Source organism: Pantherophis guttatus, chromosome 10, assembly GCF_059756535.1.
Source record: "Pantherophis guttatus breed Tessera chromosome 10, ASM5975653v1, whole genome shotgun sequence".
NCBI classification, from domain to species: Eukaryota; Metazoa; Chordata; class Lepidosauria; order Squamata; family Colubridae; genus Pantherophis; species Pantherophis guttatus.
Window position 1 is genome coordinate 9,346,843 of NC_142072.1, and position 23,158 is coordinate 9,370,000.

The window sequence follows — 23,158 nt, forward strand, 5'->3', positions numbered from 1 at the left end:
ATTTTGACTCTGAAGAGTTCACTATTCCTTACATCCCATCTCCAGACTCTTCGGGGGGACGGTGAAGAAACTATGTTTGGTCCTTCCTAGCTTCCCTCATCTTATTTGTGGTGGATGGGCAGGGGTGAAATGCTACTGGTTTGGACTGGTTCGCCCGAACCGGTAGTAAAAAAAAATGCTACCGGTTTGGATGAACCAGTATTTCCAACAATCAGCTGTGCCGCGTGATTTATATTAGCTAGAAAGCAGGATATCCTCCTTTCTAGGGAATCTAAATCGCGTGGCACAGCTGTTTTCTCCCCTTCTGTTCTACTTACCTTAGAAAACGCTTCTTAATCCTCCTTTTTCAGCGCTGTGTGGTAGCACCTGTGGTGTGCACGCACACGAAGCGCGTGCACCACGAATGCGCACGCACACCGAAATGGTAGCGAAGTGAACCAGTAGCAGCCTTCGGAGCATTTCACCACTGTGGCTGGGTCTTAAGGTCATAATACTGCTAACATTTAGATATTTGCAAGCCTGATTTTTATGGGAGGGAAGACGTGAAGTGATGTCGCTCATACTACTGTTGTGCGGAGAAATTGGAGCTCTTAAAAGGCAGAGACCTTTTTCAGATATTAGAAAATTTCCTCTTTCTGATAGATTCCTCCCTGTATGGAAAGCACAGCCAACATTGTGGCTGTAAAATTATGGACAGTTAGCATTTTTTGTTACTCGCCAAAGCGTCTACTACCTGTTTGGGCAAATACCCCCTCCCCCCCAACCCTACCACTTCCAAAAGTAGCCATGAATACTGATTTATTGAGAATATTTTTTCTAACATTTAGCTATAAAAAGGCTGAACAAATGTCACATAAATAAAATCAAAATACAGCGCTTCAACACTTCGTAAAATGGTGATGGCATGCTTCAAATAGCACATCACATTATAAACTCGAATCTAATGTGCTGTGAAAAACAACTGTGTCCTTTCTTCATTCAGCTTGTCTTTTTTTATTTTCCCTTCCTGCATTTGCCTGGTTTTTATTTGTGCCCCAATCGCACTATGGGAAATAAAGAACAAGGAATGGGTAATATACAGTCAATTGTGTGTGTAATTTTCAGTGACGATAAAAGGGGGGGGAAATGAAAGTCCCCAATAATGTGTGTCATATTTCTCAACCAGACTGTTTGTTTTTCTGAAAAATATATTGCAATACAATAATAGTGTTTTGTCCTTATAGTACCTTCAGAGAGAGGGGAGGGTCATGATTTATTTATATATTGGATTCTTATCCCCACTTTATTACTGTATAAGTAACTTAAGACGACCAATATACATAATACTGCTTCCTCCTATTTTCCCCACAACAATCCTGTGAGATGGATTGGTCTGAGAGAGTAACTGGCTAAAACTAACCTAGCTGGCTTTCGCTCCTAAGGCAGAACTAGAAGTCAACGTCACCTGGTGATTGGCCCAAGGTCACCCAATCAGCTTTTCTGCCTGAGGCGGGACTAGAACTCATAATCTGCTGGTTTCTAGGCATCTTAACCAGGGGTGAAATCCAGCAGGTTCTGACAAGTTCTGGAGAACCGGTAGCGGAAATTTTGAGTAGTTCGGAGTACGGGCAAATACAACCTCTGGCTAGTCCCAGAGTGGGGTGGGAATGGAGATTTTGCAGTATCTTTCCCCTGGAGTGGGGTGGGAATGGAGATTTTGCAGTATCCTTCCCCTGCCCCGCCCACCAAGCCAGGCCCATAGAACCAGTAGTAAAAAAAATTGAATTTCACCACTGATTTTAACCACCATGCCTTACTTGCTCTACAGGTTGGTGCCATGCCATCTTGCATGGAAGGGGTCAGGTCAAGGTTTGAAATGGAGAATTTGGCTTTGTTTTAAAAGAATGTGTTTCTGTTTTAAAAATGGAAGGAAACTACCTCCAAATCAGGGGTGGGCTGCTGGGGGTTCACAAGGGTTCGGGAGAACTTCTAGCTAAGATTCTGTGCAGTTTGGAGAATCCCTAAATCCCACTCCTGACTGGCCCCACCCATCCCAGGAGTTCCCACATGGCCCGCTTTGGATGCAGGTAAGTGCAGGAGGTGCGGGGAGGCTCGGGGAGGGTGAAAAACGGGCTACCGGAAGTTCAGGAAGAGGGCCAGAGGGCCTTTGGAGCCTGGGGAGGCCGTTTTCACCCTCCCGGAGGCTCAAGGAAAACCTCCGGAGCCCCGGGAGGGCAAAAATGCCCCCCCTCCTGCCGTGGTGCAGGAGGCCGACTAGGCCACGCCCACCATGGCCACGCCCACCCAGCAACCAGGCAGAGAACCCCTTGCTAAAATTTTCGAAGCCCACCCCTGCTCCAAATCATACTACAGCTTTATGAAGGAGATCGGCCAGACATCCGGTATAATAAATAAAACCTAATCAAATACAATAGGGAAACATTCAGAAAACCTTTAATTTAAAATTTAAAAATGAAGTCTTCACACTGATGCACATTGAAGTCTACTTCTTGATTTGGACATCGATGACATGGATTTCAAAGAATTACTTAAGGCAAATCTAAGGCTTTTCACGTCCAGTTTTCTTTCTTTCCTTGCTATGTATCTTTTCGTGTTAAATGGTACCCAATAGATTATTAAAGTACGAAATCATTTAGCTTAAGTTAGTACTTAGGCTTCCTTGTTCCTTCTTCCATCCTTTTTTCTTTCTGTTTGTATTATGCCTTTTGGATTTTAAACTTTTAAATAAGGATTATCTCACTAACTCATTGTGGAATATAAACCTTTGGGAATAAGGTGCTCAGAATAAATTAACTAACCTTCCTCAAGCAGGTGCCCTTCAGGTGTATAGAACTTCAAATCTTGTAACACCTGAAGTAGGACCAGTGAGAATATCAGCACAACACATCTGCCAGATTAAAGAAAGCTGCTGAATTTAGTGAAATAGCCATTAGAACTGGATATAGTGAAGGGAGGCTGAGGAATCCATAAATCCTTGTCACTCAGAACTTAATGCTTCTATATTTGGTGAATAGTTTGGTGAGATATTATTCCAAACTATTTTTTACTGATATAATGCCAGCCTGCCGACTTTACTCCTTGCTCACCAGAATGTGGACTTCCAAGCTGGGTTGCTATTTGGCCACCTGACTAAAATGTTTAAAAGTAGAAAGAAAAGCCTGGAATTCCACTTCCCATGATGCCAGTTGTCCTGCACTGGGTTGGAAGTATTTTGAGGCTCATGCAAAGTGTAGGACAGTGCTGGGAGAATTGTGGTGCCAGACTGCCCCTTCCCCATGGGTCTTTTCAGACCCCATTGCTCTGTTCCCCGCCTTCCCAGTGTCCGAGGCTGCTGCCATCCATTAAGGCAGTTTTCTGCCCCAGCTTCGGATTCCCAGAGAATGTGACACACACCAAGCTTCGCAAACACTGTTTAATTCCAAACAAACCCCTTTCAAGAATGCAGGCTTCCCATGCAAAGGGTCCTTATCAAAGTTATTAAGAACAAAGTCCGACAAAGGTTGGCAACCAGCCCAGAAAACGAGATAGGAGAAGTCGCTCGGTCTCCAAGATACTCTGTAGTAATGAGACGTTTCTAGCCAGAAAGCACTAGTTGTGTGCAACTTAAATAGGCTAAGGGAGCAGCCAATTATCCTCAAGCCCTACTCTCGAGTAGACCTCCTCCTCCTGAATAGCCACTCCTGCCTTTTGGCAGCCCTGCGTGCTCGAGCATTGAGGAGAGGCTCCTCCACTTCGCTCTCTCCACTTGAAGGAGCCTCTGGAGGTTCTGAAGGTCCTGGCTGAGTCTCTGCCTCTGGCATCACATCCTCTTCGGCCTCAGCGCTGTCCGACGCGAGCGCCGGCTGCTCAGGCTGCTGGCGCGACACCACACCAGCTTTGTCGTCGTCGGGATCAGTCACGATCCATGCAGGCCGCTGGCGGGCCACAACAGGCAGTGGCCCATACCTCAGTGAGGGTACTGCCTGGCATTCAGTTGTCCTGCACTGTGAATCAGCCAGGATTAAGTCTCCCTGGTTGAATCGGCCATGATCATACGGCCGAGGGAGGATAGGGGACCTGTGGCAGGGACGGAATGCTGGCAGAGGGTCAGCTGAGAATGAATGCCCAAGCTAGGTTGGCTGCATTTGGGATGGGGGTTGAAGTGGGTGCGAAAATGTTGGCATGATCAATTGTCCCATTCCTGACATTTACTTGCAGGTTGAAAGATCAGCAGGGGGCGCAGTGGCACAACAAAATGTGTGAAGTGTCTTGTGCAGAGAAATGGATGAGAGCGCCTATTAAACCATCCTTTCTAGGCGAGGAAAGCATTTAGCCTCATAATCCATTACTGTGCCGCCAACGGTTATTGTACTGATAGCTATAAATAGACATGTTTTTGCTATTCACAGATACACCAGGAAGTTGGAGGGACTGGAGGCATTTTTGTGTGTGCTGTTTTGTTTTAAAATGATGGATTTAAAAGCATCTTGTTTTCCACTCCTGTTTTTTGTACCAAACAATCTGATTAAGTGTTTGGAAGATCTCGGGACATGCAGTCTGTCTAAGCAATTGTTGATTCATTCTAGACTTGCTGCTGTAGAAGCATTTTTGATTATTTGCTGATAGCTGTGCCCTATGGGATATCTGATACCACCAGCAGTTCTGGGACAGATTCAAAAACATTGTCCCGCCTGGACTACTGCAATGCTCTCTACATGGGGCTCCCCTTGAGGAGCACCCGGAGGCTCCAACTGGCGCAGAGTGCGGCCGCATGGGTGGTGATGGGAGCGACATGGCGCTCCTCTCCTGCGCGAGCTGCACTGGCTCCTGGTGGTCTTCCGGGTGCGCTTCAAGGTTTTGGTAACCACCTTTAGAGTGCTCCATGGCTTAGGGCCTGGTTATTTATGGGACCACCTGCTGCCACAAATAGCCTCCCACCGGCCGGTACGCTCTCACAGAGAGGGACTCCTCCGGGTGCCGTCGGCCAAACAATGTCGGCTGGCGGCCCCCAGGGGGAGAGCCTTCTCTGTGGGGGCACCTACTATCTGGAACGAGCTCCCCCCAGAGATACGGAGGATCCCGGATCTACGCACCTTCCGCCGCGCTCTTAAAACCTTTTTATTTCACCAGGCTGGTCTGGCCTAACCTTTCCCATTCTTTTTTAATGTAAATTTTAATGTAAATTTTAATTCGTTCTTAACCTGGGGTTTTAAATTTGTCTCGGGCAAAATTGATTTAATTCGATTTTACTTCTGTTCTTAATTTTTGTACTTTACGTGTTTTATTCTGTGCCTGTTCACCGCCCTGAGTCCTTCGAGAGTAGGGCAGTATACAAATTAAATAAAATGAAATGAAAATGAAAATGAAAAAATTGTCACCCATAACACACAAGCAATTAATGACAGGTGTTGCCATGTTGCAGTGGCCACTAACCATGAGATGGTTTCAAAGGACTCTTAAAAAAAATACTGTATTAGTGGCCAAAAGTCATGGTATTTAAATGCAAACTAGGTCTGCAGGAGATAAATAACCTCTCATTATTTTTTTCATATTTAAAAAAAAATTGCTCAGTGGTCCTGCTTTCTTTACCTCTTGTTTTTACCCACTTTCAGTGCATAGTCTTCTCATTCTGTGTGATTGATCCCATGTAAGTTGTGCACCCTTAAGATAGCCAATACTTGTTCAGGGGGATCCCCATGCACCACCATAACTTTTAAATAAGCCATATAATTCTATCCTCAAATGGATCACATATAATTCTATCCTCAAATGGGTGATTGGTGGTTCTGAGCCTTATCATACCTTAGCAGAATGGACAACAAACAGAACCATATTATCTAACTAACTCAGATATTTCTTTCACAAAAGCCATTTCTTAGGACAAAAATAAAATTTGGGGCCCTTGTTTGAGCTGGTAGGAAAGAAAACACAATATTGGTTTGCCATAGCAAGACTCCATTTCTAAGTTCAGCCAGAATCAAAGTGAACAGTGTCCAATAATTTGGGGATGAAAGGAAGAAAGAAAAGACTCCAGCAACTACCTTTCCATATCCACAGAAGAAAAAACAGTATCAAACACAAAAAAGCAAATTGGGATCTGCTTTTTTTTTTTGTCATGTCATCTAAAATCTACCCGAGGCAGTTCCTTCACTTTGCCTAATGGTAAGGCCAGCCTGATCTGGTTTTCACAAAACATTTGCAAATAGGATATGCAAAAATACATGCACCGTCTGTTTCAGGTTGAAGGCCACACCAGCCAGGACGAGGGCATTGGTGATTTCCTAAGACAAAACTAAACTCCATTAAATATATAAATATATTTATATATAATATAATATATAAATAAATATAAATATATAAATTATATTCATTAATATAAATTAATGAAATATAGTTCTGATCATTATTTCCCGTGAATAGCTCTGGGGCCAGAATTTGGATGCCCTTGATTAAAATGTCTTAAAGCTCTCCTCTGGTGAGTCTGGACCCCACCTGCCTTGAAACACTACACCTGTGAATTGGGCCTTGCAGCATTACACTTTCCGTCTTCTTTCCAACAAAGCTTTCCATACCATTTTGGAAAAAGTTAAGAATTGGTGTTATAACTGTCTTGAAGACATAGTTTTCTCTGTGTGCTTCAGTGATTGATCAAGTGACTTGTCTGATTATTTTGTCACTGCCGTCGGGGTGGAGTTTTAACTTGTAGATTTTTAATTCTAGATTTTTAACGTTATACCCTGCCCAGTGGTGGGATTCAAATAATTTAACAACCGGTTCTCTGCCCTAATGATTTCTTCCAACAACCAGTTCACCAAACTGCTCAGAAAGTTAACAACCGGTTCTCCCGAAGTGGTGCGAACCGGCTGAATCCCCCCACTGACCCTACCCCAAGTCACTGCATGTGAGTTGGGAGGCTGTATAAATTTGTTAAGTACCACGTGGTTGTTCTGATCATTAGTTTAGTTGGTTCAGTTTGCCCTGCCAACCTGCTCATTGAAAAGAGATTTCTCAGTGTTCTTTCTCTGCAACACAGTGCCCAACATTTGTAGCCATCAATGTTGGGGAAGAACCAGGCCACTTTTCTGCCACTCGATCAGCCTTGCAGAGAAAGAGTGAAGAAAAACCAGGTTGCCTTTGTTCTCCTCTGATGAACAGCCTGAGATTGGGTTACTGTGAATTGTCCTGAACAGAGAACGCTTGTATTTCCGGCCAATGCACTGGACCCTTCTGAAAGGCACATACTGTACATGTATGCTGCTGGTCTTTGTATATACATACCCCACACACTTAGAAATGTTGGAGCACGTGTCTTGTGACTCACACACCCACTCTCCGGGGCCAGGAAGTGGCAAGAAGAGGAAATGATTGGTGCGGCCTTTCGTTCCCTTCCAGATGCTCGACATGCCACACTCCAAGAGCTGTGAAGCAGCCGCCATGAAGGTGAGTGACCCCTATTCCCAGTTTTCTTTCTAACAATAACTACCAGTCTCCGTCTTTCGGTTTCCTGCCTCTGGAACAATGTGTTAGCTGGGAAATTCCTTGCTGGAAGTTAACTCTTTGGGTTGAAGAACCTGACTCTGGGTAAAAGAGGTGGAGGGATAGTGGCAGTGAATGAAAACCACATGTTCCACGGAGAAAGGCATGGGAAGAGATGGAAAATCAGCGGCAAGCAGAAAAGCAGGGTTGTAAACTAGAAGGCAGACAGAAAAGCATAGAGAGATGCGTTTCCCCCCACTTTTTATGTTAGCCCTGAAATGCCTTTTCACCATCCTCGGTTTGCTCGCAGGAAGTTCTTTCATACAAGAGACGAGAACTTTGTGTGATAGTTAATGATGGGTGGAGAGAGCGTAATGGTTCAGCCGTAACGGCAGATTCCAAAACTTTAGGCTTCAGAGTTAGAGAAGTTTAGAACTTTAGCACTGCTGCTGTGTGTATTTGTGTGTGTATTTGTGTGTGTATTTGTGTATACACAATCGAGAAAGCAAATAGGAGCAGGGAAAAGTCATTTGCCTTCTCAGTTACAAAGCTAAAAGCCAGGAAGGGGATAGTTAATTTCAGGGATCTGTAGGCTACAGTAGATTGGCAGGAATCCCGTAGGAGAGGGTTAGCAAATCCACCCAGCGTTATGATGCAGAAGTGAGAGGCCACACTAGGTTTCTGTCAACCCCAACGGTCTTTTGTGACGAGGACTTTGGCTGGCTGACAACTCCAAACGGCCTTTGCAGATAGCAGCACTATGGCACGCACATTTTTAGGAGTTTTTCTCCAACAAACTGCAATATTCTCAGCTGTCTCAGATCCTCAGAAAGAAGGATCTGTTCCGCTGGGTGGAAATATCAGGATTTTTCCAGCTCGGGAGGCTTGGCTCTACATGGAACTGTGAACTTCGTCAGAGCTTTGGAACAAACCAGAAATGCCCGTTACATTGTGAAGCGGTCACTTAAAACAGAACAACGCAACATGTAGGGTAGGAATTTTGTGAGTGTGTGAGTATAAGTGTATAAATGTGTCCTCCAAACCTGTTCTATTACTTGCTTTTCAAATGTCAGATTTATGTGATCAGGAATTAGGAAGTTTTGTTTGTCTTAGCGCACTGCAACACAGTATTAAAATAGGAGGGAGGAAATATTTGAATTATCTATGGTATATTCTGACGGGAAAATTTTCTCTCATCCACGTGAGTCTATTTATTTATTGCTTTCGGTGAACTTCTAGATTAAGATGTTTTTGTTAAACCACTTTCAAGGTTTTTTTAAATTTTTTCATTGATGAGTGCCACGTTGGTGAGCATTCAGAAACAGTTAGAAAAGCAATTGCCACTTTAAGTTTTTTTATTTGTCGGCTTAAAGGATGAATTTGAGTTTTGAAAAGACTGCTATTTAAATAGATAAGTTGAGAATTAGATTCTGCTGGTTCATTACAGAAATGATAAATACACAATCCAATTTTTGATTTCAGTTATTCTTCATATTGGAATTAGTAAATGTGGACAGAGAAAATAGGTTGATTGCATATTGTTTAATCCAAGATAATTTTAAAAATTACTGGTACGTTAATGGAATATGGGCTCATTCTGAAAATCTGGGAAACTTTCATAATGAAAAAAAACAAAAATCTGTAACTTGCTTTAAACACAGAAATATCTGCAGATGAGGAACAAGACAGTATTTTTCCACCACTCTAAAACCAATTAACATCCTGCCTCTCAGTATCTGCTATTCTGAATTTGGACAAACTAAAATGTATGACTCCCATAAATTATCTCTAGTGAATCCTGTACTAAGGGAATTGCCTACTCTGTGGTGTAGGTGGGATCTGCACTTGGTTTATAACTTTAACATGTCCCATGTTGATTTTGATGATAAATATTTCTGGGTTGATTATGTTGTGATTCAGGGGTGGAATCATGGGACAGAGTTAGAAAATACATCACAGTTGATTCATAATTCTGTTTTTTCTTCCAGTTTATTTTTTTTGTCCTACTTGCCCTTGCACATTTCACAGCTCCTGTGGTTGCCCAAGGTAAGATACTACCTTTTTTTCGACATGGGTCTTGACATGTATGTCCCCTCATCTCCACAGTAGTAACAAGCAATGGGTTTGTTCATTTATTTTACTCAACAGTGAGATGAGCGGCATATAAATTTAATAAATAATGTTTTCCATGACTGTCAATCTTTCATGCATGGGAATCTTTCAGGGTTTCAGGAAAACCTAGCAACATAGAGCTTAGAACCTGAGAGGAGGATCACCTGGGAGATCCAAAGATCAGTTATTAATACTTTCTAAAGCCATTTTGTCTGCACCCTGGCAGGACTGACAAGATATGAAGCAGAGTATGGCTCTCCCATCCCCCACAATGTAAGAAAAAGATCCCATATAATATATTTTTCAAGAGTTCCCCACCATTCAGTCAGAGCTGAAGAAGCTTCTTAGATGAGAAGCAAAACGTCTTCAGAGAAAAACCAGAAAGTCCAGTTGCCTCTTGAAAAAGCACCTTTGGGACAACCATGACCTGGATGACTGAGAATCTCCATAAGCATCCCATAATATAATTTTGCATCTCTTATTTGGAGTGTTTGCTTACTAGCCTATTAACTAACATATGCGCTGTCTCCGACGAATTCTTGGCATCACCTGGCAGGACAAAGTTCCAAACAGCGCAGTCTTGGAACGTGCTGGAATTTCTAGCATGTATACACTATTGAAACAGTGACGTCTACGCTGGCTGGGGCATGTCATGAGAATGGCTGATGGTCGGATTCTGAAAGATCTCCTGTATGGAGAACTAGTGCAGGGAAAGCAGAGGGAGACCACAGCTGCGATATAAGGATATCTGCAAGAGGGACCTAAAGGCCCTGGGAATGGACATTAACAACTGGGAAACCTTGACCTCCGATCGTTCAGCTTGGAGGCTAAAGACGCAGCATGGCCTTCTCCAATTCGAAGAGACACTTGTTTGGCAGGCTGAGGCAAAGAGGCAGTCCCGGGACCAGCGAAATCTGGGGGCTGGGCAGGGAACAGAATGTATCTGCCCTCAGTGTGGAAGGGATGGCCACTCTCGAATTGGCCTTTTTAGTCACACCAGATGCTGTTTTAGGACCTCTTTCCAGAGCACGATACCATAGTCTCTTGACTATGGTATCGTGAAGGATGCCATTGAAGCTTACTAGCCTTATGACAACAATTCAGTCCATATCCGTTCAGCTGTCTTATCCATATCAGAGATTCTAAAATATATTTTTTATTTAATTGTAGTACTGGGTTTTTTTGTTGTGCTTTTCTGAAATTCATAGAGAAACGCTTACCTGGAAGTTACCCACTGATTTATCCTTGTTCTTAGTCAATGTAGTTTGCAACCAGCATGGGAAATTTTTGATGAAGGTGTATATAATTTATAAAGATGCATCCAGATAAATCAAGATGGGGAGAGGAACAAGAAAGAAAACTATGCAGGGACACCTCCTGTTTTCCTTTTTTCTTTAACGCCCACAAGAGGAGGGAAGGAAGACATTTGGAGAATTGAGATTAAAAATATTGTGATTAATTTTACCCTTAAGATGAAAATTAATTTTCTTTAAATAAGCCAAAACATATGCTGGCATTTTCCACATTTCTTTTTTGAAAAGAACCTGTAGTGACAATTTCACATTTTTTTTTCCTGCGTGCGTTGCAAAGCCAAGAACCAGATTGTCTTTTAAAAAAAATATTTTTAAATATTTGCAAAGTGCTGGCAGAGAAAGAAAGGCGAGGAAATGTACCCAGCTGGGATCCTAAACTTACTACAAAGGAGAAGAAGGAGATGAAGGGAGTTTGGGACATGTTATGGAGGAAGGATGACTATCCTGGATCAAATAATTGTACAGGTAGTCCTTGACTTAGGACCGAAATTGAGTCCAAAATTTCTGTTACTAAGCAAGGTACTACGTTTGACCCATTTTGCAACCTTTCTTGCCACAGTTGTTAAGTGAATCACTGCAGATGTTAAGTTAGTAACATGGTTGTTAACTGAATCTGGCTTCCCCATTGACTTTGCTTGTCAAAAAGTCGCACAAGGGGATCACGTGACCCTGGGACACTGCAACAGTCATAAATATGAGTCAGGTGTTAAGCGTCTGAATTTTGATCACGTGACCATGGGCCGGGGGGGGGGGACCACGGGATTGCTGCAATGGTCGGGTGAAAAATGATCAGAAGTCAGTTTGTTCAGTGCTTTTGTAACTTTGAACAGCACTAAATGAATATTTATTTCTTTATTATTTATTAGTTAGACTTCTATACCGCTTCATAGTGCTTTACAGCCCTCTCTAAGCGGTTTACAAAATTAGCATATAGCATATTGCATAATAGCATATTGCATTAGCATTAGCATATTGCCCCCAACAATCTGGGTCCTCATTTTACCCACCTCGGAAGGCTGAGTCAACCTTGAGCCAGTGAGATTTGATCTGCTGATCTGCTGAACTAGCAGTCAGCTGAAGTAGCTGCAGTACTGCACTCTAACCACTGCGCCACTGCTCTTTTAATAGTTGTAAGTTGAGGACTGCCTATACTTTCTTCTACTTCTGGGGTTCAGGCCTGAATGCAATTATCTCTGTAGTGAAGTAGCTCATTCACGCACAAACAGGAGGCAACAGCAGCATTGTGGAAAATTACAGCTTCTGAAACCATTTTGGGAGAGGGGACCGAGCTTTGTGGGGGACCTCCCCAAAAGGACTGAACATGGCAGCAGAATGTTCACCTGGTAGCTGGGGTGGAAAACTGGGAACAACTAGTGGAATGTTATGTGGAATTATAATCCCTGCATTTTAATCTCACTTCAATCTCACTTGTTACTCCTCCTTTTCCAGATGTGGTCCAAATTTGAGACCTGCTACTCCACGTTGACCTCCAGCTTTGTTTATACATACTGATTTTCTGTTTGTAGTTTCCACTCCTTGGCTTTGGACTACAGCAAGAGTGTCCAACCTTGTCAACTTTAAGACTTGTGGATTTCAACTCCCAGAATTTCTAGGAGTTGAAGTCAACATGTCTGGAGTTGAAGTCTATATGTCTTAAAGTTGACAAGGTTGAGAAACGTTGCTTAAGGGTGTGGTAAGAATAAAATGGGAAGTTGCACCCTTCTGAGCAATTTGGAGAAAAGATGAAGATGTACACAAAAGAGTCAGACAGAAAAAGGATATTAAGCTGTCTCCATCTTGATTCAGTTTCAGGAAGTCCAACTTCGATAGTTCAGAAGGAAGAAGATGCCAAAGGATTTCAAACCACAACAGAATTTTTTTTGAGTACTGTTGGTGAGTCTCTTGCCAAAATAGTTAGCAATAGCCAATCGTATTCAACTAAGCTAGCATTTGTGTATTAATTAAGTATATTTCCCATCCCTAGATTGTTTTGCTTCCCTGAAGATGTATTTTGAGAAGAGAACTAATTGGTCGGACAAATTAGCTGATTTCCCTAGGATGCTGCTTTACTTCTTCAAAATCTTGCTAAAGTTAAATGAGCACATAGTTTTTGCCATATAATGGACTCTTGAGTACAGTTTGGAGTTATTATTTAGCCCAATGCTTAACACTTTTTTAATAGAATAGAATAGAATAGAATAGAATAGAATTCTTTATTGGCCAAGTGTGATTGGACACACAAGGAATTTGTCTTTGGTGCATATGCTATCAGTGTACATAAAAAGACAAGATACATTTGTCAAGAATCATAAGATACAACACTTAATGATACTCATAGGGTACAATAAGCAATCAAATCATACTAGGAAACAAAATCAATATGAATTGTAAGGACACAAACAACAAAGTTACAGTCATGCAGTCATAAGTGGGAGGAGATGGGTGATAGGAACGGTGAGAAGACTAATAGTAACAGTAATGCAGAGTTAGTGAATAGTTTGACAGTGTTGGGGGAATTATTTGTTTAGCAGAGTGATGGTGTTCGGGAAAAAACTGTTCTTGTGTCTAGTTGTTCTGGTGTGCAGTGCTCTATAGTGTCGTTTTGAGGGTAGGAGTTGAAACAGTTTATGTCCAAGATGTGAGGGGTCTGTAAATATTTTCACATCCTTCTTTTTGACTCGTGCAGTATACAGGTCCTCAAAGGAAGGCAGGTTGGTAGCCATTGTTTTTTCTGCAGTTCTAATTATCCTCTGAAGTCTTTGTCTGTCTTGTTGGGTTGCAGAACCGAACCAGACAGTTATAGAGGTGCCAAGGTTTTTTTACTTTTTTTAAATTTGATTTATATGCCACCCTTCTCCGGAGACTCAGGGTGGCTTACAATGCGTTAAGCAATAGCCTTCATACTTTTGTATATTTTATACAAAGTCAGCTTATTGCCCCCACAAACTGGGTCCTCATTTTACCTACCTTAGAAAGGATGGAAGGCTGAGTCAACCTTGAGCCTGGTGAGATTCGAACTTACAGTAATTGCAGACAGCTGGTGTTAATCACAATGCTTTTAGTCTGCTGAACCACCAGGCCCCTTTTTGAAAGCCAAGGGGTTAAGATTCTAGAGATGGAGAAATAATTTTAAACAGAAATGAATCTGATGTAAGGTGGTTCATTCTTTTTTTCTCCGTAGCATTTCTCTCCCCGTATTTCTGCTTACCAGATAGGTTTGTAACACAATTATTAAAGTCTCCAAACAATCTGAGTTGGTAAATGGATATACACATGGTCTTGTGGGATGGGGGAACTGTCTGGTTCTCGTTTATAGAGAGGACATATTTCACTTTATTATTTAATATAATACTTTCATAATTTAATGAAACACTTGGTGTTCTCTGAGTTTGGCTCTTTCCTGCAGATGTCATCATGATAGATAGAGAGACAGTTTAGTATAGTGGTTAAGGCATCAGACTAGAAACTGGGAAACTGTGAGTTCTAGGCCTACTTTAGGCATGTAGCTAGTTGGGTGACATGGGCCAATCCCTCCTTCTCCTCCCTAAGAAGCAAGCAATGGCAAATCAATTTCAGCAAACTCAATTTCCCCCATTAACTGCTGATGTTATCTAGCCTGGTAATAAAATTTCTGCAGGAAGAGGAAAAAAGTCTTAGAGAACACCATAAACTGAACATTTCAACCCAGAGCTATCATCTTTACTATTCAGTGTTTAAAATGATCGCTGAGTCACTTGTATTCATTAAAAAACCCTCCCTTTTTATAAACCTGTAATCTCTTAATTTAGCATAGAGTTGGGGCAATTGGATGGAGCTGACTTTTTTTTATTTATTTATTTATATGCCGCCCTTCTCCGGAGACTCAGGGCGGCTTACAAGGCGTTAAGCAATAGCCTTCATACTTTTCTATATTTTATACAAAGTCAGCTTATTGCCCCCACAAACTGGGTCCTCATTTTACCTACCTTAGAAAGGATGGAAGGCTGAGTCAACCTTGAGCCTGGTGAGATTTGAACTTGCAGTAATTGCAGGCAGCTGGTCTTAATAACAGTGCTAAGGTGGGCGGATGGGCTCAAGGAGACCCTAAGAAGATTCTTGGAAGAACTGTGGATTGTTGCCTGTTATAGGTTGATCTGATATTTGTCTATTGCCCCCACAAACCGGGTCCTCATTTTACCTACCAAAGGATGGAAGGCTGAGTCAACCTTGAGCCTGGTGAGAATTGAACTCGCAGTAATTGCAGGCAGCTGGAAGCTAAATACTACCTTTAACAGTAGCATTAGTCTGCTGCGCCACTCAGGCTCAAGGTTTAACCATCAGTTGAAAATGTAACCTTAGGATGGGAGAGAAATTCATCTATTTAATACATTTTTCCTTCTCCGTGCTTTGTTTTTCTATGACAGGGGTGTTAACAAGTGAAAATCACAATACAGAAAATCTAACCTTTCTGCAAGAGAATGTATCAACAAGTGGTATGTAATTGTGGACATTATTAGATGTTTAGTGCACATCGTTTATTTGTTCCTATGGGCAGTTGTTGTCATCCAAATAAACCAGTCAAAGAGAACAGTTTTGACTGATGTCCAAACCCAGCATGACACTTAAGCCATAATTTGTCAGCTGACATAAAAATGTATTTGAATGTTGGAATTATGGTTAAGGATTTCCTTTCTCTGCTTAATGCTTAGTTGAAGAATCTGTAGAGGTTGATTTTTTTTAAAAAAAACAAAAAATGCATCAAGTGGATAGGGAAAATCCACAAAGTAACAATTCTTTTTTAAGGGCACTCTTTTTTTGTCTTGTTATAGAAATGACAATACCAGCTGATGTGACAGTGGCTCTCAGCACAAGCATTGTGCAATTCAAGAAAACACTAGGTGAGATCACAACTGTGAGTCCAAAGAACACAAAGAATTTTGAAATAAATTCTGAAACACCCTGAAAATCAGACCAAAAACAATCCACAAAGCCTCTTTCACAGGGGAACAGAACTTTCAAGGATGTTTTTCTTGGCATAGTAAATATTTCCTCTGCCATTATCTTTTCCAGAAGATTCCACACCTCAACTACCATCTGTTGACCAAAGAAATAGAACAGGTATTTCTTTAATTTATTTATGAAAGATTTAAAGATTTCTAAACTGTTTGCCATGCTGGGCAAACTTTACCAAGATGACAGATTCTTACCAACATTAATGAATATCTGAGATAACATATTAACATCTACTGAATAATAAAATCTACAATCTTAAGTAAATGCTGAAAAATATGATTTTTAGTTCTGACATTTTCCCATCAATATGCTTTCCTCCTCTTTCCATAGCTGCCGAGATGAAAGAATATCTTGAGTTGTTCACTTATGGTGAGTTTCAAACTGGATTAAACAAAGGTGAAATCTTGAAGGGAGATTTCCAAACACCTGTGATCCTGTAAAAAAAAAAAAATTGGTTTGAGGGAGAAAATACAAATATAAAATTTATATGTTCCTATCAATGTGTGAAATTAAACATTTTATAAAATGTCTAGGAAATCTATAGAATGCTAAATATGGGACATCAAAGTATGAAAAACTTTATATTTGACACATTTCCTAGGCCCGTGATGGCGAACCTATGGCACGGGTGCCACAGGTGGCACACGGAGCCATATTGGTGGGCACGTGAGTGTTGCCCTACCTCAGTCCAGCACGCATGTGTGCGCTGAACAGCTGATTTTCAGGCCTTCCGGGCCTACCGGAAGTCGGGAAATAGGCTGTTTCTGGGCCTCCGGAGGGCTTCCGGGGGTTGGGGAAGGCTGTTTTTGCCCTCCCCAGACTTCTAGAAAGCCTCTGGAGCCTGGGGAGGGCAAAAAAATGGGCCTACCGGGCCATCACGTGCCAAAAGCGGGGGGAGAGCGGGGGGTCACGCATGCATGCATGGGGGGATGGGGCGCATTGAATAATAGGTGTGGGCACACGCGCATGCAATCCCTCCCACTCTCCCCGCTTTTGGCAAGCGATGGCAAAAAGGTTAGCCATCACTGTCCTAGGCATTCTTTGCGATGCCAAAAGGCAAACTGGCAACGTATAAAATACTCCCACTAAAATGCCATTCTAGTCTTTCTTGTTCCAACAAGTAGGCCAATATTGGTCTTTTTCTCTTCTTTCTTTCAGTAAAAAAAAGTCCTGTACTTTGTTTTGCATCTCTTCTTTCATGTTCATACGTTTTTTCAATAAATGATTTAGGTTAGGGTTAGAGTTAGGATTTTCATAACTCTTTTCATACTTTACTTATATAGTTCTTGTCGTTTAGCATAATGCCTAAGTCAGGGGTGGGTTCTAAATATTTTTACTACCGGTTCTGTGGGCGTGGCTTATTTTGTGGGTGTGGCTTAGAGGTCATGTGACTAGGTGGGCGTGGCTAGCTGGTCAGAGTCATTTCTGGAAGGTCCTCGCACTTACGACCAAGTCCTCGACTTACGACACGACTCATTTGTTTGCTTTTAACACTGATCAGCTGTAGGACGGCCCTTTGAAGCCCCGCGGCAAGAGTTTAAACAGGTTTTTTCCCTCTAGTCATCAGCTGGGACTCAGGAGGCAGCAATAGATTGGGGGTGGGACCAAATAAAAGGTAAGAATAACGTGGGTGGGTGGGAGGGCGGGGGGGGAGGGGAGAACCGGTTCGGTGACGTCATATCGAACCGGGAGGAACCCACCACTGGCCTAGGTACTATATACAATGCTGTTAGGAAATGATTTTACCTAACTTGGGTTGGCAATATATAAACCATCAATATAGCTTTAAGACTGCTGTATTGCATTATACTGTGTCCTGATTGGTTAGCTCTGTAGCCAATGTCCTTAAGAGGGAGCTAGAAACATGGTTTGTTTCTCTCTGATGCTCATTACAGCTCTTTGATGCTCTTTGCTGTTTGCTGTGTTTGCTACTGTTTGCAATTGTTTATGTGTATGACTACAACTACTGGTAAGAAGACATTGTTATTGGATTATCCCTGGACTATTGTTTTACTATCTGCTACTTTACCTGTGTATGACCTGGACTGTTTATTGGACTGTGCCTTATTACTATTTCCTGAAAGTAAGCACAACTCAGTGTATCTGTGTGTTGGCTGTGTTATTTCCTAACTATTCTCAATCGCTTTCATGTGCACACCCTTGCTACTCAAGGGTTGCTCTGCGAATTCCTCAACATAAGCCTAGGGAAAGTATATAGCATATTAAAAATAACATATTCCATACTTTGCCTAAATATGTCACCCATGCTATAGACTTTCTAGGCATTCTATATACTGTGCCACTTTTTCACACATTACTGGTAACATATACATGTGTTGGGATGAGGTACCTGAGGCCCTCCAAATATTGATGGCCAACAGAAAGAGATTCTGTCACTCGTTTGACAACATTGGAAGTTCTGTAATGCCCATCTGCCCAATGGTTATACATTTGGGCACATGGGCCCAATGCTGGATTGATACACTGGAAACCTAGTGGCTGCATCCACACAATATGTTAATCTTTGGTCAGTGGTTTTTTTTTTTAATTCATTTGAGGGTATTTTGGTAGCTTTGCATGTTGCGCAAATCCAATTTATTTGGTTTGTTCATGATTCAAAATATTAGCTAAAGTCAGGAAAAATGAATGATTTGGGAAGCAGGTTAGATGCAGTGCCTTCCATCAAACATCAATAGATGCTCTTGAAACTGTCGTCTCTTTTCAGTTCCAGATGTCCCAGACTCTTGACTTTTCTCCATTTGTCTTGCAGATTATTGGTCCTTGCGCAAGTGGGGTTTAGTAGCCGCTGCCATCCTTTTCATCTTGGGCATTCTCATTCTTACCTGTAAGCCTGAGAGACTGGAATGAATTTATGAATGGATGGATGAATGAATGAAGGAATGAATTGTATCTTATTAACTGAGGGTGGAAAGAGAACGATGGAATAAAAGAACAGAACCATGTTTCATGTCATCGCCTTACAACCCTAGTTTAGTTTTAACAATTATAGTTAACGTTAATCAGTTCATTACACTGGCTTTGCATTAGCTTTCTCAGCAATATTATCTGCAAAACTAAAAATGCTAGAATATAACATCGCACCATTAATATCACCATTTGAAATCAGAAGTCCTTCAGAAAAAAAGGCAATGTTTAAGTGGGAACACTTAACTTTGCTATCAATTTGTATGGCTGCCTATCCATTCCAAAGAAAATCTGGATGGTGCATTTGAAATCAAAAGAGTTACATATTGTTTAATGTTCAGGAAAGGCCTCTGGGAAGCACATCATTAGGACACTGCTTTCCACCATGATTCCAGGAACGATACTTGGTGATGGTGGGTTTAAAGAAGTTACATAGGCTGCCATTTTTTTTTTTTTTACCATAAGGCAAACTCTAGGGCAAAGTGAAGGTAGTTGGGAAGTTCTGGCATTCGTTTCGTTTCGTTTCGTTTTATTAGATTTATATACCGCCCTACTCCCGAAGGACTCAGAGCGGTGAACAGGCACAAAATAAAATACATAGATACAAAAGTTAAAAGACATAATTAAAACCAGATTAAATAATTTAGCCCGAGACAATTAAAAAATCCCAATAATTTAAAACAGATTAAAATTTCGATTTAAAAGAATTTTAAAACAGGGGAGAAAATTAGGCCAGGCCGGCTTGCTGGAATAGGAGAATCTTAAGAGCACGGCGGAAAGTGCGTAGATCCGGGATCCTCCGTATCTCTGGGGGGAGCTCGTTCCAGATAGTGGGTGCCCCCACAGAGAAGGCCCTCCCCCTGGGGGCCACCAGTCGACATTGTTTAGCTGACGGCACCTGGAGGAGCCCCTCTCTATGAGAGCGTACCGGCCGGTGGGAGGCTGCTTGTGGTAGTAGGTGGTCCCGTAAATAACCAGGTCCTAAGCCACGGAGCACTCTAAAGGTGGTAACCAAAACCTTGAAGCGCACCCAGAAGACCACCGGGAGCCAGTGCAGCTCACGCAGGAGAGGTGTCACATGGGAGCGCCATGTTGCTCCCATAACCACCCGCGTGGCCGTGGCCACATTCCAGATGTGCTCAACCACAATACAAGCACTTTAGTGTACTCAACCATTCGTGTAAGAAGCAGCTGACATGCCATCTCTTCCCATTCTGTTCTGATCTTTAGGAGAGAGCATTCCTCAAACATTTTGTTTGCTTCCTTTTATCTTCAGGTGGTAAACATGGGAAATCTCCACGATGCCGAGGGAAAAAGCGGACAAGGTAAGCCTACAACGGTGTTGCCCACTCTATCCTCTTATCTTTGTGCACTTGATCACATGAAAAGCGGAATGGGAGAATAATTTTGTGTGTTTGAGAAACAAGTCTGATTCTCGTGCGGGACCAACTCTGATCCTGATTTCTTATTTTTACAGAACATATGATGTGTCTCTGGCTTGAAACCTCTTTGCCTGAAGCCTCTGAAGACTGCACTGGGAATGCACAGGGGGCATCTTTTCACCTTCTGGTGAAAACGTGTTTGGTGTTCTCCCAAAACCATCTTCCTGCTATCTGACCTTTCCATTTGTGCTTATCATCCTGCAACATAAGTCCATTTTTATTGCCCTCTCCCTAAATTATCTTTTTGTTACATTAAACTAGTTCCTTGGCACAACCACAAGGCTTGGAAATTCATTGTTCCTTTCTACGCCTGCCTGAGGTCAGGGCAATGTGTATAGTGACTATTGTTCTCGGTTGCTTAGCAAAACTTGTCTATCCAAATTCTCTGCCAAGAAATCTCGAGTTCTGTTCTCTCAATAAATTTTTGGCGTGGTTTGTTGCTTCTACGTTTCCTGACATTGACTCTGTGCTGTTTTTGGCCTGATGTGGGTATAGGTTATATTTACATACCCTCGTTCTGAAAGAAGCTATGATAGCAAAGCTATTATCACCGGGATCTGGAAGTTGTCAAATTGGATGACAAGATAGAAAGATTCAGAAAAGAAGGCAGGAGATGGTTTTATTAAAAAAAAAATAGTTCTCTGGGTTAACATATATTAAACCATAATCTGGTCTATTTGACTTTGGTTCCTCATAATGGGTAAACACAGCCTTCGTAGTTTGTAATTCATCTTGAACAACCCCAGCTAATCTCTCTTCCCGTAATGTCAAGCTTATTGCATTACAGCCTTCAGGAGTAAAGTCAAATAACATAACTCTCATAATCAGTGACAAAGTGTTGCTCAATGATGCTGAAGGACCAAATAATTTACTGTATTTTTCGGAGTATAAGACGCAGCTTAGTTTTTGGGGAGGAAAATGGGTGGGTGGGGGGAATCTGCCTTCCAGGTATTCATCTGGCTAGCGTCCTTAGTCTGGTCAGCTTCAGCACATTAGTTTACTGTTTTTTATCCCCTCCTTGGAGATAAAAAAACAGCTTCTAAAGCACAACTGATCTTTGGAGAGAGAAGCAATGAGAAAAGCAGGCAAACCACAGAGATCGCTTCACTCGCTAGCACCTTGTTAGGGCTGAAAAAAAGCTTCACAGCTGAGAGCCGGAGAGAGCAGGCAAAGCACGATCGCTTCACTGAAAAAAAGCTTAGCCCGGAGATCGCTTCACTCCCAAGCACCTTGTTAGGGCTGAAAAATAACTTCGAAAAAGCTACATTCAGAGTATAAGATGCACCCAAATTTTCAGCCACTTTTAGGAGGGGAAAAAGTGTGTCTTATACTCCAAAAAATACGGTATACTGCACTAAAATGGAAAAGCTGCAACAAATAAAACAAACGCTATGTTTATGGTTGATGTGGTTTGTATTTACTGTTGTTTGCTGTTGACAGAATCCAGACCTTCTCTAGTCTAGCTTACATCTTTAAAATTTATTTTTGTTTCTACTCTAGCCTTTCCTCCAGCAGGCCTCCATCTCCTTCAGTTTATGTTCAAATCAACCCTGGTTTTCAGATAATGACTAACCCAAAGTCACCCAGTAAGATTTAGGAAATTTGTACTTGCCTCTCACAGTACTAGAGAGGCAGTTTGGTTTAATGGCTCAGGCATCAGACTAGAAACAGGAGACTGAGTTCTAGTCCCATCTTAGGCACAAAGCCATATGGGTGACTTCAGGCCAGTGTCTGTCTGTCTGTCTCTTACTCTCTCTCTCTCACACACACACAGAGGGGGCGAGAGTTCCAGTACTAATACTTTGTTAAAACTAATTTTTATTGTTAGGTGCATATATTTTATTTCATGTTGCTTTGAGGGTTAGTCTATCGAGTGGTAAGCACCATGACTGCTGTGCAAAACCTTTTCTAGATTATGGCTAGAGTTTGTACCCAGCTTCACTTTAAAAAAATTTAAAAAAACCCCAAAACTTCCCAAACTCAAGCAAATAAGAGCCTTGGTAGTACAGTGGTCTAAGGCACCCTGTTATTAAGCTGGTTATTAAGACCAGCTGCCTGCAATTACGGCAGGTTTGAATCTCGCCAGGCTCAAGGTTGACTCAGCCTTCCATCCTTTCTAAGGTAGGTAAATGGAGGACCCAGTTGTGGGGGCAATAAGCTGACTTTGTATAAATATATACAAAAGAATGAAGGCTATTGCTGAGCACATTGTAAGCCACCCTGAGTCTCCGGAGAAGGGCGGCATATAAATCAAATTAAAAAAAAAAAAAAAAAGTATCACCCTACAGACTGATCATACGTTGTAGGCCAGTGTTTTTCAACCTTGGCAACTTTAAGACCTGTGGACTTCAACTCCCAGAATTCTCCAGTTATCCATATTGAAGTCCACACATCTTAAAATTGCCAAGGCTGAAAAACATTAATGTAGGTCCTACAACTATCCTTAAAAAAATAAAAAGCTGAATAGCCGAAGCTCAACATTTTTCAACATTGTTGCCCCTGAACTGTCGAGATAAACTGAAGTTTGCTTTCCCCTCCCCTCTTTTTTTTTTGAGGTGGAAATTACAGAAGTGATCCTGGGGAATCATCTTAGGGGAGTTAACCGAAGCAACAGGGAATGAAAATTCTAGATGATTTTATATCTAATACGTACGCTATATGACTGTGCCTGTATTTTCTTGAATATTTTTAAAACATTTGTGCAAGGGTTGAACTGCAAATATCCATCCATCTCAAACACAAATTAAAACCAGCCCAAGCCTGCCCTCACATATATCTGAAGAAAAAATGTGCAGGAAAGTATAAACAGAACTTAAGACGACTTTTCAAAATGGAAAGTTCCCTGTTAAAAGCATGGGAACAACAACAACAACAACAAAAATGTAAAACCATAGTTATGAGAAGAAAAGACCTTGGAAG

At 41.8% G+C, this 23,158-nt stretch overlaps 2 protein-coding genes across 5 annotated transcripts in view; both read left to right on the forward strand.

The window, feature by feature from the left end:
- The first annotated feature begins 7,274 nt into the window (after positions 1-7,274).
- Positions 7,275-20,695, forward strand: LOC117669322 (uncharacterized). 4 transcript variants are annotated; one of them, XM_034423665.3, is made up of 10 exons: positions 7,275-7,419; positions 9,444-9,501; positions 12,687-12,773; positions 15,284-15,352; positions 15,689-15,757; positions 15,930-15,977; positions 16,203-16,241; positions 18,643-18,717; positions 20,074-20,122; positions 20,275-20,695. In XM_034423665.3, exons 1-10 carry the CDS (start codon positions 7,372-7,374, stop codon positions 20,297-20,299), a joined length of 567 nt encoding a protein of 188 aa, XP_034279556.1. In that variant the 5' UTR covers positions 7,275-7,371; the 3' UTR covers positions 20,300-20,695. The 4 variants fall into 4 exon arrangements, with proteins under 4 accessions (XP_034279556.1, XP_034279557.1, XP_087732683.1 ...); XM_034423666.3 differs by having other exon boundaries at positions 15,933-15,977; XM_087876557.1 differs by lacking the exon at positions 7,275-7,419 and adding an exon at positions 8,507-8,656.
- Positions 20,696-22,238: 1,543 nt separating this feature from the next.
- The window catches only part of LOC117669252 (membrane-spanning 4-domains subfamily A member 15-like), a 51,942-nt gene continuing 51,022 nt past the window's right edge, over positions 22,239-23,158 (forward strand). The window contains exon 1 of the mRNA XM_034423548.3: positions 22,239-22,309. The gene's annotated coding sequence lies outside the window, so the exon portion shown is untranslated. The remainder of the gene's footprint in view (positions 22,310-23,158) is intronic.